General features: G+C 45.3%; 1 protein-coding gene across 1 annotated transcript in view; it reads right to left on the minus strand.

The window, feature by feature from the left end:
- The window catches only part of LOC307247812 (zinc finger protein GLI2-like), a 69112-nt gene that overhangs the window by 8908 nt on the left and 42704 nt on the right, over window positions 1-17500 (minus strand). Inside the window, exons 5-10 of the mRNA XM_080023933.1 lie at window positions 13622-13823; window positions 10219-10411; window positions 4192-4305; window positions 2566-2703; window positions 1257-1406; window positions 106-270 (exon numbers count right to left, since the gene is read on the minus strand). Coding sequence (XP_079880059.1) covers window positions 106-270; window positions 1257-1406; window positions 2566-2703; window positions 4192-4305; window positions 10219-10411; window positions 13622-13823 — 962 coding nt within the window. The remainder of the gene's footprint in view (window positions 1-105; window positions 271-1256; window positions 1407-2565; window positions 2704-4191; window positions 4306-10218; window positions 10412-13621; window positions 13824-17500) is intronic.

Raw genomic sequence — 17500 nt, forward strand, 5'->3', positions numbered from 1 at the left:
GCTTACCTCACGCCGAGCGTAGTTTATTTCCGCCTATTTCGAGATACTCAAAATACAACAGGGGTGAAATGTGAACGTATTTGGAGTTTGGTGCGGACGCGGTACCTCGTTGGAGTGCGTGCGGTTCTGGTGCTTGGCCCGGTCCGAGGCGTTGGAGAAGGCTTTGTTGCAGCCCTCGTGCTCGCAGACGTACGGCTTCTCCCCCGTGTGCGAGCGCAAGTGGGTCTTGAGGTTCTCCAGACGCGAGTAGGCCTTGGAGCAGCCCTCGAACTGACGGGTGAGGGAGGGAGGGGGGAGGGAGGGGGGAGGGAGACGGAAGATTTGCGCCTCGTTCTGAAAAGCCATCACATCGGGAGTCTCCTTGGCCGAGGTTTGCAGATCAAACCAAACTCCGGCTGGAGTGGGTCGGAAAGGAGCCCCTCCACGGCTCCTAACCGGGACCCTGACAGTGTATCTAAGCCAACAATGTAGGATTCACTGGAGTTTATTATGAAAAATGATATAAACCTCAAAGGGAGATACATGTGTTCAAGATTTATATTTCTCAAAATAAATTGCAACTACATTGAAAAATTCAATGAAAAGTGAAAATGTACAGCTCAAAGTTTGAGTCTGATTCATCAGTAATAACAGTAATGACAAAATAGTATGTAGTGTGTAGTATGTATTATTATTTATTATGCGTGTATCATTACATATATATATATCTATATATATCTGTATATATATATCTATATATATATATATATATATATATATATATATATATATATATATATATATATATATATATATATATATATATTCAAGATTTCAATTTGTCACACGCATACAGGTATGCAGGGAAAAGCAAGTGGCAGAGATTGTGCACATTTTTAGCAGCAATACAATTTCCAATATAACAATGTATAAATTAAATAGTATAAAAATATAAATATGATAAAAAGGTGGACATTACAAACAAAAACAAAACAAATATTCCGTGAAAAAGTAGATCAAATCAAGTCCAAAAAAATCGAGTCAGTATATCCAAAGAAAAATTTACACATACACATATTTAAATATACATATAAATTGTATGTGTGTGTGTGTGTGTGTATGTGTGTGTGTGTGTGTGTTTTGCCAGCAGACAGTGTGCATGCAAAGCGGTGCCCATTGGCTTACATGCTCACTAACCCTTCCTGGTGGTGTTGAGGCACCCTCAAAGGCCCCCGCCCCGCCTGCTGCGGCCCCCTGGTGACCCTCTAGTTACTCACCGTGCACTTGTGCGGCTTCTCCCCGGTGTGTCTGCGCATGTGAACCACCAGCATGTACTGGGCCTTGAAGGGCTTCTGCTCCCGGGAACACTCCTCCCAGCGGCACACAAACTCCTTCTTCTCTCCGTGGATGTGGTCGTTATTGATGTGCTGTTGGACACACACACGCACGCACACGCGCACGCACACACACACACACACACACACACACACACACACACACACACATTACACACATTTAAATTTTGATCCACAGAGGGAGAAATGTACTGCACTCACATAAATATACATGGCAGGAATATACAGAAATTAGAGGAAATCAATAGATTGAATTTTCTAGACGCGTGTTTCAGGGCCCGCTCTGGCCTTTTTTGGAGCCCTAGACGTGATCTGTAGAGGGCCCCCCGCCCCCCCTTAGGCTCTGCAGCGTGCACACCCACAAAACCCCGCACGGGTGCATCCTCCCTCCCATGCACACTGCACACCTCACCGCCCGAACTCCACCCGACCTGCCCTCCGATGCTGCCGCCTCGCCTCCATCCATCTCAACCCCCGGTGGCAAAACACGCGTCGGGGGTCTGGGGGGAATTTGATTTCAGAGACCTTTATTCCTGCTTTCTGATTAGGTTTTATGCAAGCCGATCACAAAATAACGAGCCAACAAAATACACACAGTAAGGAAAGAAACAACGTTTTTTACTTTTTTTACCTTGTTTGTCCATTTTTAAGTAAGACACATACTGATCAATTTTCCATTTCTTTGGGTTTTTTTTAGTTTGTATTTTAGTATTGTAACACTGCGTGTGTGCGTGTGTGTGTGTGTGTGTGGGTGTGTGAGATTTTATTTCATTTTTTCATTTTTAGCCTTTGATGAAGGATTTCACCCTCTTTGATGAAAGGATCCCCTCGTCCCCACAATTTGGATAAAATCAATCATTTGAGGGGAAGCTGCAGCTTCCGCGTGTTTGGATGTACGGGCGGGGGTTGGGGGGTTGGGGGGGGGGGGGGGTGATGATACACAGCCTGTGCAGGTATTGAGACAACACCGTGGCTGAATATTGGATTCGATTGACCAGCTGGATGTAATCCCTTCACCGTTTTTCGAGGCGTATAAATCTACGTGCAGCATTTAGCAACGATGCAGGGTCTCGTCAGCGGCGGCGCAGCACTAGGGCGGAGGTGAATAATGTTATTCTTTCATCCCTCAGCTCCATCACAACGCAACGAACAGACGTTTTAAAGTGCCGACCTTTGCTATGAAGGTCCCTAGAAGACAGACACACACACACACACTCTCTCTCGTTCTTACATGGACCAGCTGCTCCTGCGTGTCGTACTCCTTGCAGCATTCCTCCCACTGGCAGTTGGTCTCGTACACGGCCTCCGGCTCGTGCCGGCCCTCCTCTCGGTCCAGGTCATCCTTCGTGTCCATCAGACCCATGTGGTCCTGCGGGGGGGGTTAAAGGTCAAAGGGTCGGACACAACGGACGTCATCAGAAGGATGTTGAACTTGTAGGCTGTATTAATACATCGAATGATGCAGCAGCTTTACGTTCATCGGGACAACTGCGAGTGAGAACTGTGAGTAGTGATGGACGGTTCGACTCCTTTTTGAGGCTGGGTAATCCATGAGACACTCCGTAGAGACTCGTTTCATTTTCAGACTTTTTGATCATTTGATTGAGTTGGTGTAACGCACGGTGAGTGAGACAGGGCCGACCGAGAGTCACAAGGAATGGAATTCTCCCAAGAATCATTTAATTCTGTCAAAATGATGTAATTATGTATTCATATGTCAATCAAATTAAGTCAAATGCCGTTTTTTTTTTTTGTTTTTTTTAATTGGTCTTTAAATTAATCCTCAGTAATTATTTTAGGTTTGTCAATCAAAGTTTCACTCGCTCACCCAGCTCTTCTGCTGGAGTGACTCCCAAGTCATTTAAAATACTTGTTCGCTACAAACGAATCGTTCGGCAGAAAAAAAAAGGTTTGGGAAACACTGGGCTACCGGTCTGCAATGTTGACATCTAGTCCGTTTTACCCGGCGTTCTGTGCGCACACACACGCACACACACACACACACACACACACACACATACAAATGTGCTGACTCCAGCATGTTTGTCTTTGCCCCGTGCGCACTGTCTTCATCAATTGTGGTGGCCCCAGGGCGACGCCGCGCACCGCCGTCCCCATGCATCAACACGGGGCCCGCCTCGCTGTCAGACGGGAGCCGGGAATTTGTCAAAAGACAGAGAACGCGAGGAAAAGGAGAGAGAGAGAGAGAGAGAGAGAGAGGAAGAGAGGAAGGGAGGGAGAAAGGGAGAGGGAAACGGAGCCGGAGAGGGAGGGCGGCGTTCCGCGGGTGACAATAAGTCAGACGATATTTCAGGAAAATGAAGTGCTCCGGCACAGTTTACAGTGTCCGGGGAGGCAGGGAGGGAGGGAGGGAGAGGGAGAGAGAGAGAGCAAACGATGGGATGCATAGCTCCAATCAGGCAGGAGTTTTTCTCCCACACTCGCTCCGCGTCAGGGTCAGCGGAGGTTCCCGGCCCCAAGGGGGGCCCCCCGGCACCCAATTGATCAGGATCAGTGATTTTGGCGACGGTGGCGGAAAGCCCTCCGAGGGGCTCGAAAAAACTAGAACCGGCGTTTGATTGGTCAACTCCATTCGACTTCACTGAACTGATTCTAAAGTCTTATTTAAAAACAAGTCTGTGTTTGTGAAATGATTCTCAATACAGACAACATTTTTGTAATATGGAATTAGATGAGACAGAATTAGAATTTGTTTTTCAAAGTGCTCCTCTCCTCGAACATGGCGCCGCTAAACCCATTGGGACCCAATTGTTTTTTGGAGGAAACTGAAAAAAAAAAAAAAAAAAAACATCTTTCCAAAAGTTTTGCTTCTTCATTTTTTTTTTTTTTAACCCACCAGCGAGCAAGGAGACGCCGGCCTCGGTCCCTCCGCCTCCGTCTTCACCTTCGACCTCTTGGTTGTGGCGGGGTCGACCGAGCTGCTGACCGCCGAGTCACTGCCCGGGTTCTGCTGAGGGGAGAGGGGGGGTGGGGGAGAGGGGAGGCGTGGAGGTGGGGGAGAGGGGAGGTGGGGAGATGGGGAGAGGGGAGGTGGGGAGAGGGAGGCAGGGAGAGGCAGGTGGGGGAGATGGGAGGTAGGGAGAGGGAGGCAGGGAGGTTGGGGAGAGGGGAGGTGGGGAGGCAGGGAGAGGGAGGCGGGAGGTGGGGAGAAGGGGGCATGGAGAGGCAGGTGGGGAGGTGGGGAGGCGGGGGAGAGGGGAGGTGGGGAGGCAGGGAGAGGGAGGCGGGGAGGTGGGGAGGTGGTGGAGAGGGGAGGTGGGGGAGAGGGGAGGTGGGGAGGCAGGGAGAGGGAGGCGGGGAGGTGGGGAGAGCGAGGCGGGGAGAGGCAGGTAGGGAGGTGGGGAGACAGGGAGAGGGAGGCGGGGAGGTGGGGGAGAGGGGAGGTGGGGAGAGGGAGGGGACGCAGAAGACGAGGGGAGGTGAGAGAAGGACGTAGAGGGAGTAAAGGGGGAGAGAGAGCAGACGACAGTTATAGCGCAGGTGGTGATTTTGTGAGGCTGTCATGGTGAACCTGCCTGGGCCACAGCGTGGGCTGGAAGCCTTTCTGTCTTGAGGGGTTGGGTCCAAAAAAATCGAAAAAAAAGATTTTCTCCTCCACGAGCAGCGGCTGAGGAGGAGCCTGCGAGGGCCCTTCAATGGAAACATCTTTACAGGTGATCAGCATCTTTACAGGTGATCAACAACTTTACAGGTGATCAACATCTTTACAGGTGATCAACATCTCTACAGGTGATCAGCAGCTTTACAGGTGATCAACAGCTTTACAGGTGGACTTGGCTTTAACTTCCATCATACTGAGCAGTTCTGTTCTTATGTGTGTGTGTGTGTGTGTGTGTGTGCGTGTGCGCGCGCGTGTGTGTGTGTGTGCGCGCGTGTATGTGTGTGTTCGAGGACGTGTGTGTGTGTGTGCGTGTGGCTGTGCGTGTGTGTGTGTGTGTGTGTGTGTGTGTGTGTGTGTGTGTTGTTCTTTCTTTTATTTTTTTTCGGCATTCTTCTAAAACCACAAGAAACGGCCTCGCTCGCCCTCTGTGTATCACTTCGCTCAGCGGGGAAGGCGTGTGGGCTTCTAATTTGGATCCCGTGTCACAGCACCGCTGAGGCGCCGACTCTGATTGCACGGGGCCACAAACAGGCGACTCCTACGCAGAGCGTCGGCGCCTCACAGATACGCGGATGATGACGTCGTCCGATCAACCGTTTTATTTCGTTAACGCGGTTGAGAAAACAGAGAGATACTGTAGGTAGAGAGAGAGAGAGAGAGAGAGAGAGAGAGGAGTCCAAACAACCGGGGCAGGACACGACTTTTGACTTTTTGGGGGGCGGAGACCCAGGGGAGGCGCCGGCCCTCTTATGATTGGTCACTTTCAACGCGACCACACCCACAAAGTCCTCGTACCTCGACGACGGCTTCCGTTACGGGGAGCCCGGAGGTGCGGGTGACCTCAGCGGCGTCAGTTGGTCTTCTTTGTGTTCATTTTTTTTTTCCCGTGAAGATGCGTGAACACGGATTTAAAAAAAATATACAAGGTTTATTGATTAGAAATAAATTTTAAAAGTAAAATTGACTCTCAAAAATGGGCCATTCAATAAGTCTTTAAAAAGTCTGAAATTCTTTTAAATGTTTTATGTCATGTTTCAATGTAATTCATTTATTCAACAATTTCTTATGAACAATTTATTAAACAATATGAATAGGCTCAGGAAGACCCTGTGAGCTACTGATGAAACACAGTGACCCTTAGCACTTTTATTGCATCCTCTGTTGTCAAAATTAATCCAGCTATTATGTTAAAATAAACAGAGATATTTGATGTTTCAGCAATTTAAACCTACAAACCTATAGGAACTCATAGCAGGTAGTCAATAGTGTAAAAAACACCAATATTAAGTACATAAAAACTCAGTAAAACTGCGTGTCCGGTATGGGCCTGCCAGCGTCCAGGATGAGGACAGACAGACAGGTCATCAGAGCAGCAGGATCACCGGCTGTGACCTGTCCACCCTTTAGGACCCCTATACTAATACACCAAATATAAGTTCTAAAGTTAATTTATTTATAATAAATTATATATGTTTATATATTAAAATTGTTTATAAGAAATAGTTTAATAAATAAATTGAATTTAAAAGGTGACCTATTATGAAGTACCCCCTTTTTTTTGTGCTTGTGCACGTACATGTTTTAGCAGCTTACAGGGGGGAAAGTTCAATCTTAATTCTTTTAGATCTAAGTGCAGCCTTTGAAACTGTGGATCACTGCGTTTTAATTGACCCTCTTAACACCCATGTTGGCATCAAGGACACTGCAGTGCTCTGGTTTTATTCCCTCCTTTTAGAATGAACCTCCATAAGAAAGGACTGATCCTCTACAGCTCACATTACCCGTGGTGTACCGCAAGGTCCTATTTTAGGCCCAATTTTATTTTCAATCTATGTGCTGCCTCTTGGCAAAATTATCCAAAGACGACGCACGGATAAACCTTTCTCTGAGACCTGGTGACTCAAACAGCCTGGCTGCTGCTGTAGATTTTTCTCTGACCTAAGCTTTGTACCACAAATTTAAAAAACTGTCCAGTCCTGCTTCCTTTCACTGAGAGCCATTTAGAGAATCAAACCAGTTCTAACTCACGGCACGATCAAGAAGTAATCGACGCCCTGATTTTCCCACGACTGGACGACTCACGTTCCCGCCTCCAACTAGTTAAGAACGCAGCAGCTGGGCTTCTCGCCGCTTCCAAAAGACGGCGTCGATTTTAACATTTTACTGATCACTTTTAAAGCACGTCTGGGTCTGACTCCAAGCGACATAGCAGATATGTTGACCCCATATGAGCCAGTGCGCAGCCTCGGATCCTCGGGCGGGCGGGGCCCTCATGGCTGTTCCTGCCTTTGCTGTCAGGGCCCCTCGGCTTTGGAACGACTGCTGCAGAGTCAGTGATTTTCTAAGATCACCTCTCAAAAACAATTTTTATAGAGCTGCTTTTATGTGATGTCATCCCCCCTTTTTTTTTTATATATTTCATTTTTATTATTTTTAAATTTATTATATTATTTTTATTTTTATTTTTTTCCTTTTTATTTCAATTTCTCATATTGTATTTATTAATTTTATTGTCGCTTTATCCGCATTTTCAATTTAATCAATGAATTTAATTCCTGTTTATTAATGTTCCTTTGCCTTTTAAATTTATGATCTAAGCGCCCTGCTTTTATTTCATCTGTCAAAGCAAAGTAAACTGTGTTTTTAAAGGTGCAATATAAATAAAGTTATTATTATTATTATTATTACATTTGTGTCTCTGATGGGCCTACTAACACACAAACTGTGAAATAAGGCAACTCAGTTTGTTTTTTGTGAGCTATCTATTTCAGAAAACACGTGACGAAACAAGTAGTTTAAATTTGCAGCCCCTTCCTACGTCACTTGAGTAACTACACCCGCGGCTGGAGGATAACAAGCAGTGCTGGGAACTGCTCTATTGGCTGTCAGTGAAGAAACTGTAGACGATGGAAATGTAAGTATTTAAAAAATAATTCTGCTGGGTGTTTCTTTCTAAAAAAAAAAAAAAAAAAAAAAAAAAGCAAAAAGTTGTTTCTCCAAACAAAACCAATAAAATTAGTGTGATTTTATTGTAGATGTATTTATTTTTATTTTCCGATGTTCACATGAAACAAGGAATCCCCTTGTGTGGTGCCCCTGTGCGGTGTCCGCCACAAGCCGAAGCACTTTTAAATGAGGCCTTGTAGATCTTATATGAGTGAAGATTCAGCAACTGGATTGTTTATTTCTCGCCTCAAATGTGTTCATATACAGATTTTGGTCGACTGATGAGGGGAAATCAGTGAAAGTTTAACGACTGAATACAACGGAAATCAGAAGTCGTGCGCAAACCCCATCGGCTCACAAAACCCGGAACTTGTGCTCAAGCCCCATTGGCTCACAGAACTAGGGGCCTCATGAGGTTGGCGCCACTCACCGAAGCAGAGCGTCCAGGAAGAGTACGGTTTAGAGGCATGTTACAATGGCTAGAATGCATAATCTGAGTGGTATTTTCAGCAAAAAACTTCAAAAACATGTCTCCGCCCCCAAAATGTCAAACGTTGTGTGGACTTGTGCGAGCAGGACTCAACTGTACGGTGGCTGCTTTGTGCTTTGTGCGCTTGCTGTTTAGTTCAACACACGCCGGTGCCATTCTTTGCCTCTCCCTATGTTTTGTTTCCCTCTGACAGCTGCCTGTATAACTCTCAGTTGTTGAATTTGTGCGCACGGACTTATATCGCGCGAGTGGCAGTTAATATCTGCGCGTGTGAAATAATATAATTTGCTCGTGAGAATGTTTTATCGCACTCACGACATATTACATAAATCTGACGCCGTGCCGCCATATGAATGGTAGGAAAATAGGGTTGATGTTCTCAATGATATCGTGAGCTCCTCCTGCGAATATAAATAATTAATTGTATTTTTACGGGATGAAAAATGTGTACATCCCTAGTCCGTGTGTAATAATTTTTACAAGGAAAATCTAATGGAAGCCTATTATGCTCATTGCAATGATGGTAATTACTCTACTAGGGTACGCCAGTTTTAACTGCTGTTTTTTTTCTGGATGGCTGCCACTTTTTCCACTGCTGTTACTTCTTTTTTCCACTTTTTATTCGTAATGCTGCAATATTGTACCTGTACCGACTGTAGACTAAACTGCCACATGCTCACTTTGGGCTCACTAGTTAACGTCGTGCTACCTCATGTTAACATGTCTAGATACTGTAGATGTGTGCATATGTGTTATTTCTGATCTTATTTTAATTTGTAACTCCTTCTCGACTGCACTGTTTTTCCCTCGAGGGAAACCCCAGAATTTCCCTCGAGGGATTAATAAAGTCCGATCTGAAGTTCTTTGACTTTTTTATGCTAAAGTACATTTACTATCCAGTACTGTACATTCATACTTCTCCTAAAGTAGCATATTCGGCAGAGGAATCTTAAAGAAACTCCAGCAATTTCTAACCCAAACCTTTTTTTTGTAATGGCTGGTGCTATTTCCCTCAATACTGGATCAATTTGACCCCAACTGATTGGAAAAATAATGTTTAGGTTAAAAAAGAAAAACTTTCATCCATCTGTCAGTGTCACGCACTTTTGAGGTTACATTGCTCTGTGATTTTATGCAGTGGAACTACAAATCACACAGGTAAATACTAAGCCAGGCAAGGAGTAAGATCAAAGAGTATCGCGGCAAACCAAATATACTAAAATAGTGCAACAAGCTATGGGAAAAGTACCAAATAACATAAACAGGTTGGACTGGGTTGTGGTTATTCTAAGATGTGGTTTCAGTAGCTGCCGATGCAAAAACGGGGATTTTTCTTTTTAGACGACAAAATGAGTCAAATTTTCCAAACGCATTGTTATACAGCCTACTTTTTTTTTTACAGTCAATGGGCCCTCAAAGTTCCATGGAGTGTTAAGTTCATAGTAAATGGCTGCTAACGGGTCCTCTGAATCAACTCATTAAGTCCTCACATAATTCTGAACATATATTTTAATGTTTCACTTGTTTCCAATGAAAAATAATTTGTAAAAAGTGTCAAATTTTTATAATCAGTATCTCCACCCTCTCATGCATTTCTACAATAACTTTTACGACTAGATTTATTTTCTAAATTTTAAGGTGAGAGGGGATTGGAAATGAGAAAAAAATTGTTAATTTTGTAAATTTGTGGTTCATTTTGCTGTTCATTTTGTCCTTGTTCTAAGAAAATAATTCTGAAAATAAAAGCTCCATAGGGGGAGCCAATCAGCCGGGCACTATTTCTCCAGCGTAATGTTTCCCCAGTCAACCCCATTTGATGCGTTTACCTTGGACGAGAGGTTGCTGCTGTGGACGGAAGTGGGAAGGGTGGAGAGGCCCAGGCCCACCTGGCGGGCGGAGAAGGCGGGCGGAGGCTGGATGAGAGGCGAGGTGTGGCCGAAGGCGCTCAGCCCCCTCTGCTGGGAGAGGAGCGGCTGGTAGGCCATGGGGTTGATGGGATGCGGGAAGGGGAAGGACGGGCTATCGAGGAGAAACCCAGGAGCAGACATGACGGTCACAACCAGGGTGAGAGTTTTTGTGAGGAGTAGAGAATTACACCTCATACAGGGTATCTGCAGATATGGGCACATTTGGTTTACTGTAAATTCTATTAGAGACCTTCAACATGCCATAACCATTAACGTTTAAAAACAATTTTGCACCTTTGAAGCCATGAAGGGTCAATTGTGAGCGTTTAAAGTAATCAGAAATGTTTGCCTTGTTTGATTAATACATGTTGTACATGTACTGTATATTGTATACTCTTCTAAGACCTTCATGCTAAATTGATAAAATAGTAGTTCTGACAGACAACTCCGAGATTCACTTACCGCTCATCGCTCCGTGAGGTGCACAGTAAACAGAGGCATGCATAATCGCCCCTGTCCATCCGCATCGACCAGTCATTCCCAAGGTCCACCATGACCACCAGCATCGCCTTCTCCTTCCATGTCGGTACCTACCTCGAGCACTCCTAGTGAATCGGCGGAGCCCATTCATCTTGGCAGGACCAGGCAGAACGACAGCGCTGCCAGAGGGAGAACTGCTGTCTGTAGTGTGGCCAGGGGGGTCATTATGACGCTGGTGAGTCGTGCAATCCACTCCTAAAGACCCTCTCGTCCCTTGCTATTTGCTCAGCTGGGATTGACCGCACCAGATAATATTAGCTGATGCCAATATTTTGGACTCCCGCCTGACAGAGCGAATGGGCATTACCAGGAAGACTCTGACGAAACCCATCGATGCCAGAGCTCTTGATGGTCACCTTTTCTGCTCCATCACTCATCGTACTATTCCTGTACATCTTGGCATATCAGGTAACCGTCATGAAACTCTTACATTCCACCTGATACATTCTCCTCAACTACTGGTGATCTTGGGTTTCCCTTGGCTCCTAATACATAATCCACAGATTGACTGGGAAATAGGTTCCATCCTACAATAGAGTTCATATTGAAACTCAGCATGCCTCAGATCTGCCTGCCTCCTTTCCTCCCGCAGAATTCCCTGACTGCTCTGGGGTACCTCCTGACTAGTTGACGCTGAAGGAGGTGTTCAACAAGGATCAGGCCACCTCACTTCCACCTCATCGGCCCTACGACTGCGGTATTGAGCTTCTTCCTGGTTCCATGCCCCTTAGTGGCGGGCTATACTCTCTGTTCATGCCCAAGACAAATGCCATGGAGATCTACAGCCAGGAGTCGTTGGCGGAGAGTATTATTCAATCCTCTTTATCTCCAGCCGGAGCTGGCTTCTCCTTTGTGGGTTCACCAACTTCTGTCAACCAGAAACTTTACCCCAAGATATCCCCTGCAGAGGGCAACTATGACATTGGAAACCAAGAGCTGTTGGCTGTCAAGATGGCGAATATAGATCCGTAGTCCCAAACAGGCCAGGTGTGCGCTGTTAGTTAACTGATTTGACTTTTCTCATTCATACCGCCTGGGATCAAACAAAGAAAGCCAAACCTAACTCCCTTTCTTGCATCTACCAAGAGGTTGGGTCATCCTTCACAGCCAAAGGAGATTCTGCTCCGTGGCTACCTGGGAGGTAGAGCAGAAGGTAAAGGACTCTTTTTCTAACCACCCATCTCCCAGCACTTGTCGCGATAACCAATGAATGCGCTCAGGTTCTGAAGTGGGGACAGTCCTCCCGTTAAGCTTGCCATCCTGGGGTAGCCAGCACTCTATACCTTCTTCGACAATATTTCTGGCAGAAATCCATGCATCAGGACACAGCCCGAGAGACGGCCGAAGTCACGCTAAATCAAGTGTTTACAGTGCACGGCCTGCTGAGAGACATAGTCTCTGATAGGGGGCCTCAATTCACTTCTCGTTTCTGAACTGAGTTTTGCGGTCTGCTGTGGGCCACAGTCAGTCTCTCTTGGGGTTTCAACCCCTAGTCCAATGACCAGACAGAGAGGACGAACCAGGAGTTGGAGACCGCGCTGCGCTGCATGGTTTCAAGGAATCCTACCTCATGGTCCAGACAACTGTTATAGGTAGAATATGCCCCTAACACCTTGCCCAGCTCTGCTACTGGTTTCTCGCCATTCCAGTGGCAACAATCTCCTCTGTTTTCTGAGCAGGAATGCGAGGCCAGCGTAGCATCTGTTCAAGCCTTCATCCAGTTGTGTCAACATACCTTGCGGCTGGCTTGAACACTCTACTCTGTACCTCTGACCGCTATCAGAGATCAGCCAGCCCTTGCTGCACCCCGGCTCCCGCCTACACCCCCTGGGACAGAAGGTCTGGCTCTCTACACGGGACTTATCACTCCAGGTTGAGTCCAGAAAGCTGGCCCCACTCTTTGTAGGGCCTTTCCTCATATCCGAGATCATCAACCCAGCAGCTGTTTGCCTACCTCTTCCCCGGTCTCTCCCCATCTACCCCACCTTCCACATCTCTCAACTCAAGCCACTTAAGGAGAGCCCGCTTCAGTTGCATACTGATGTCTCAGTGCAGAGCAATGGGTCTCCAGTATCTTGTAGATTGGGGGGGATACGGATCTGAGGAGAGGTCATGGGTCCCTACACGTGTCATCCTGGATCCATCTCTCACTCACTCACCCACTACTTCCTGATTCCTGTACCTTCCGTCTGAACCCCTGCCTGATTCCCTGGACTCTGATTCTCTGCCTGTTTCCCTGGACTCTGATTCTCTGCCTGTTTCCCTGGACCCCGATTCTCTACTTGTTCCTTGCCAGATAAGTTTGTTAAGTTTGATAAGTTCTCTGGCTGATCTCCTGGTTTTGACCCTTGCCTGTTTGTTGGAGTTAATCTTGTGGACCTTGATTTCTTACCTGATTCCTTTGATTTCGTGCTTGTGGGTTCACATCCGTTCCGAGTCAGTGAGCATAACAGTGTGGCGCTGTCGAGTTGTCTGACAGAACTAGCTCCGCAAGCTACGCTTCATTTAAGCAGAAAAGTACTTAATGTCTTGAGGCAAGCAATATAACCCAATCCACTGAGATATATATATAGTGGTGGATATACTGTAGATTACGTAAGTGATATATAGAGGAGATTCATTGTTTTCAAAACTTGTCTACCTTATGGAAAAATAATAAATGCCCTGAAGAAAATTTTAAACAAAAAAGTAGTCAAGTCCATCCCATTTCACACACGGCTGCTTCAGAAAGGAGTTCTTACGACCCCAGACCCCGGACTCGGCGCCCCCGTTAGGGCAGTACCTGATCCCCCCGATGGAGAGGTGTCCGTAGGAGCTTCCTGCCGCGGAGCTGGAGCGGGAGTTGTTGATGTAGGCCACCAGGGAGTTTGGGGATGTGCGGATCATGGTCTGCAAGTCGATGCTGGCGTCTGACAGTGGGGAAATGGACAGCGCCCGCTTCCTGCCCAGCCGGGGCGTCAGTCTGGGGCTGGAGAACCGGGACGCTGGAGAAGACATCCACACCAGGATTCAGGTAAACACACATGCGCTGTGATGCACTCAGTTATAGTATTTGTTTTGGATTTAGTTTTTATTTCATTTTTTTTATTCATTATTTTATTTGTTTATTTGTTGTATTTCTATTGTTTCTTATTCATGACCTTTGTTGTCATCTGTTTTCATTTATTATTTTATTTATATGTATAAGTATTGTTCTAATTTATCTGGCTTGTTTTTTTGTATTATTGTGTTTTTTTCATATTTTATTGTTTATATGTATTTATGTGTGCCTTTTTGCAACTTTAAAGTATTTTGACATTGGGATCATAACCCAGTGAGACTTCCTGGTACAATTAATAATATATCAAAAATATTATATATTATACAACATTATATTTATGGATTTAGCAGGTGAGCTTCTCCAAATAGCCTTAAAAACTGACTTAAATTCTGTAATAGGTAACGAATAATAAATTAATAATAAAATGTAAATTTTTTGCATAATGTATATACGTGCACACAGATACACAAACAAAGAAAGCTCTTATTCCCAAAGTGAATACCCCACAATACTGGATACCCTCAGGAAACAAATATGTTATATTACAGCCCTGTAGAAAACTGCATGGCAATATTATTGTCCATACTTTCATACTCCAAGCCTTAAATCAATCCCTGGGCCTTGGAAACTTGTTAAAAGCAAATTGTAAAACTTGAAAAAACTTCCCTCCGTGTGTAAATGAATTCTCATGTGTTTTCTTAACCAAAAATCATACCATACTTCTTGCAAATATATGGGTTTCTTCTGACAACTCAAATGTCATCCCTGTAATCATTCGTCTGACTGTAAAAGCGCCCTTCCTTCCCGGTGCCACGTCAACAGCTTCCCACCTTCTCCGGGGGGGGGGGGTTAGGGTTAGCGAACCTATTCCCTAGCGGGACTCCAAGTATTTGCAATCTAAAAGAATGACTCCCCGCTGCAGAAATCCACCCAATCCTCAGCATCCTGTCCTCCTCCCCAACCCGGCACCGGGGGCTACCGCTATTTCTGGCCGTGAAGCGCTGAGCGGCGTCAGGTGGAGGAGGGAGTTCAGGGGCTCCAGCGACTTGGGGACGCACCGTCCGGGACCGGCGTGATTGATGCCGATGGAGCGTTTCCCTGACAGTGGAACCCCGCAGATACAGAACAAACCCGTTCAATAAACGCTGAGAGACTGATTCTTGGCTCGTGCAGTAAACCGTTTGGTCGCTTTGATGGAAACCGGGCCTGGCAGGCACTGCTCAACTGCTCTGCTGCGGCTTTGGAAGTCGCTCTAACTTCCCCTTGTGCCCTTTTGGGGGGATCCCAAACTTTCTCCTGGCTGAGTCTCTATCATTTTGTGAAAAATGAAACATAACACTTGAATAAAACGAAAAAGAAAATATACCTACGTACATGGCAGCAATGACATGACAAGGAATGAATGAAAGAAGCAACATTATTCACACTATGGCCAGCCACACAGGAACACCTTTGCACTTTTCTACATCCACCTGGATGGCAGCAATGAGCCTTAAACAGCTTATTATTGTGGCCACTGGGGGCCAAGAGGTGTTAGGTGTTGCATCTTGGTGCTCTTGATGCCAATGCATCACTTTCCGGTTCCGCTTTTCACAACAGAGATTCTTCCCCACACTCACGCAGCCACGCATATTGCCAAACCAGGAACATTTTATAAGCTATTTTCTTCAAATATCAACATATCACCATGGCACTTGGTACACATGTTGACCATCATGTTTCTGACTGCCCCCCAAGAAATTTCAAGTGGATTTATTACGGTGTCATGATTTTGTCCTTATAACTTCGCCAATTTTTGACCAATCCCTTAGCTTTTCTCAATCTATGTTCATGCATATCCGGCGGACCCGCCCCAGAAAATCTTGCGCCATTCAGACTTATGGTTATCGAGGACAATATTTTTGAAGGTTTTAAAAAAAATTCTAAATGGAGGGGAAAAAAAAAGATAGACGCACCGCATAGCTCCCAATCGCAAAGTTTTTCAGAATGTCCAGCTGCGCATGTGTCAAGTTTCACTTCGCTCGGACAAACGTGGCAGCAATGAGCCTTTGACTCAGAATGTATGTTATAGTGCCCCCTATGGGCCAATCAGTGCCATTGTTTGTGTCCGGGTTATGGCTGGCCTGGACAATGCGTGTGTAGAAATGGACAAAAAGTTACTGATGTATAAGTAGATATTGGACAAAATGCAGGAGAAATAATAATAATAATAATAATAATAATAATAATAATAATAATAATAACAGCAACAGGAATTCCAGCCTGTTATTACAATAAACCGTTACAATAGGTTTCCCTGACATCACAGTTGAACCCTAATAACAAAAAATAGCAACTTAATCATTCTGCACTTCCTTCGAGGACCCCTAGGGGCCCACGGAGTCCAGGAACCCAGTCTTTTGTTTTCGTGTTCTTTCAGTCTCTCAACCTGACATTGCATTCATCTCTGTTGATTTTAAAATGATGTTGATGATGATAATGATGATGATGATGTTTGACTGATTTACTATTCGTTGGGTTGAGCGCTAGGCCGCGCCCACGTCCAGCCGCCTCGCTTCGGCCTAAAAGGCGTCCGTAAGCCGGGCCAACAAAGTTGTGGAGCTCTGGCATCCGTCCGCCCGTCCGGCGACCCCATTAGGATGTAGACATGAATAATCAATCTATCCACCATAATTCCCCGTAATTACCTCAGATAAACATCAGAGAGTGCCAGGTTGTACTTTATGTTAAATGAGAGCAATTTACAGAGGATTGATTTCGGCCGCATAGAAATGTATGCAGAATGTTCCTGGATCGATGTGACTCTCACAGCTCCTGAATATAAATTTGTCTAAGCGCTTGAACACCCAAAGCCTCCTCCGCGCATTGAGAGTGGATGTAGTACATGGACAGATGTGTTAATTACATACGTTTACACGGTGGAAATGGAAACGTTACCCCAAATCTAAAGGATTTTCTAACGTTGATGAGTTTTGTCGAAGCTGGTGTGTGTGACAAATAATCATTGTTTCTGTGCAGATAATTTAAGAAGCCAAACCGGAATGCGACCACAAAGTTGGTCAGTTGTTTTTTTTTTTTTGCATTATCCTGCCATTTTAAATTGTATTGTGTAATTGTTCAGCGTGTAATTCGGTGTGATTCTTCGGGTTTATATTGCCTACATTTTCAAGACCGATTTTTTGTTATCCTGTCATATTTTATTTCATTTTTTTCCCTCTATCTACCTATCTATCTATCTATCTATCTATCTATCTATCTATCTATCTATCTATCTATCTATCTATCTATCTATCTATCTATCTATCTATCTATCTATCTATCTATCTATCTATCTATCTATCTGTCTGTCTGTCTGTCTGTCTGTCTGTCTGGCCATCCATCCCTCCATCCATTTATCTATCTATCTATCTATTTGTCTATCTGTCTGTCTGTCTGTCTGTCTGTCTGTCTGTCTCCGTCCGTCCATCCGTTTGTCTGCCTGTCTATCTCAAACTTCCTCGACGTGAAGAGGTACCAAGTCTTCTCAGTCCACCACCTCTGGTTCTGGTTCTGTCTTTTTGGAATCTGAACGACCAGGTGCCTCCGTCACGTGGCTGGTTGTGAAGGCCACGGAACAAGGAG

Source organism: Zeus faber, assembly GCF_960531495.2.
Source record: "Zeus faber genome assembly, chromosome: 2".
Lineage (NCBI taxonomy): Eukaryota > Metazoa > Chordata > Actinopteri > Zeiformes > Zeidae > Zeus > Zeus faber.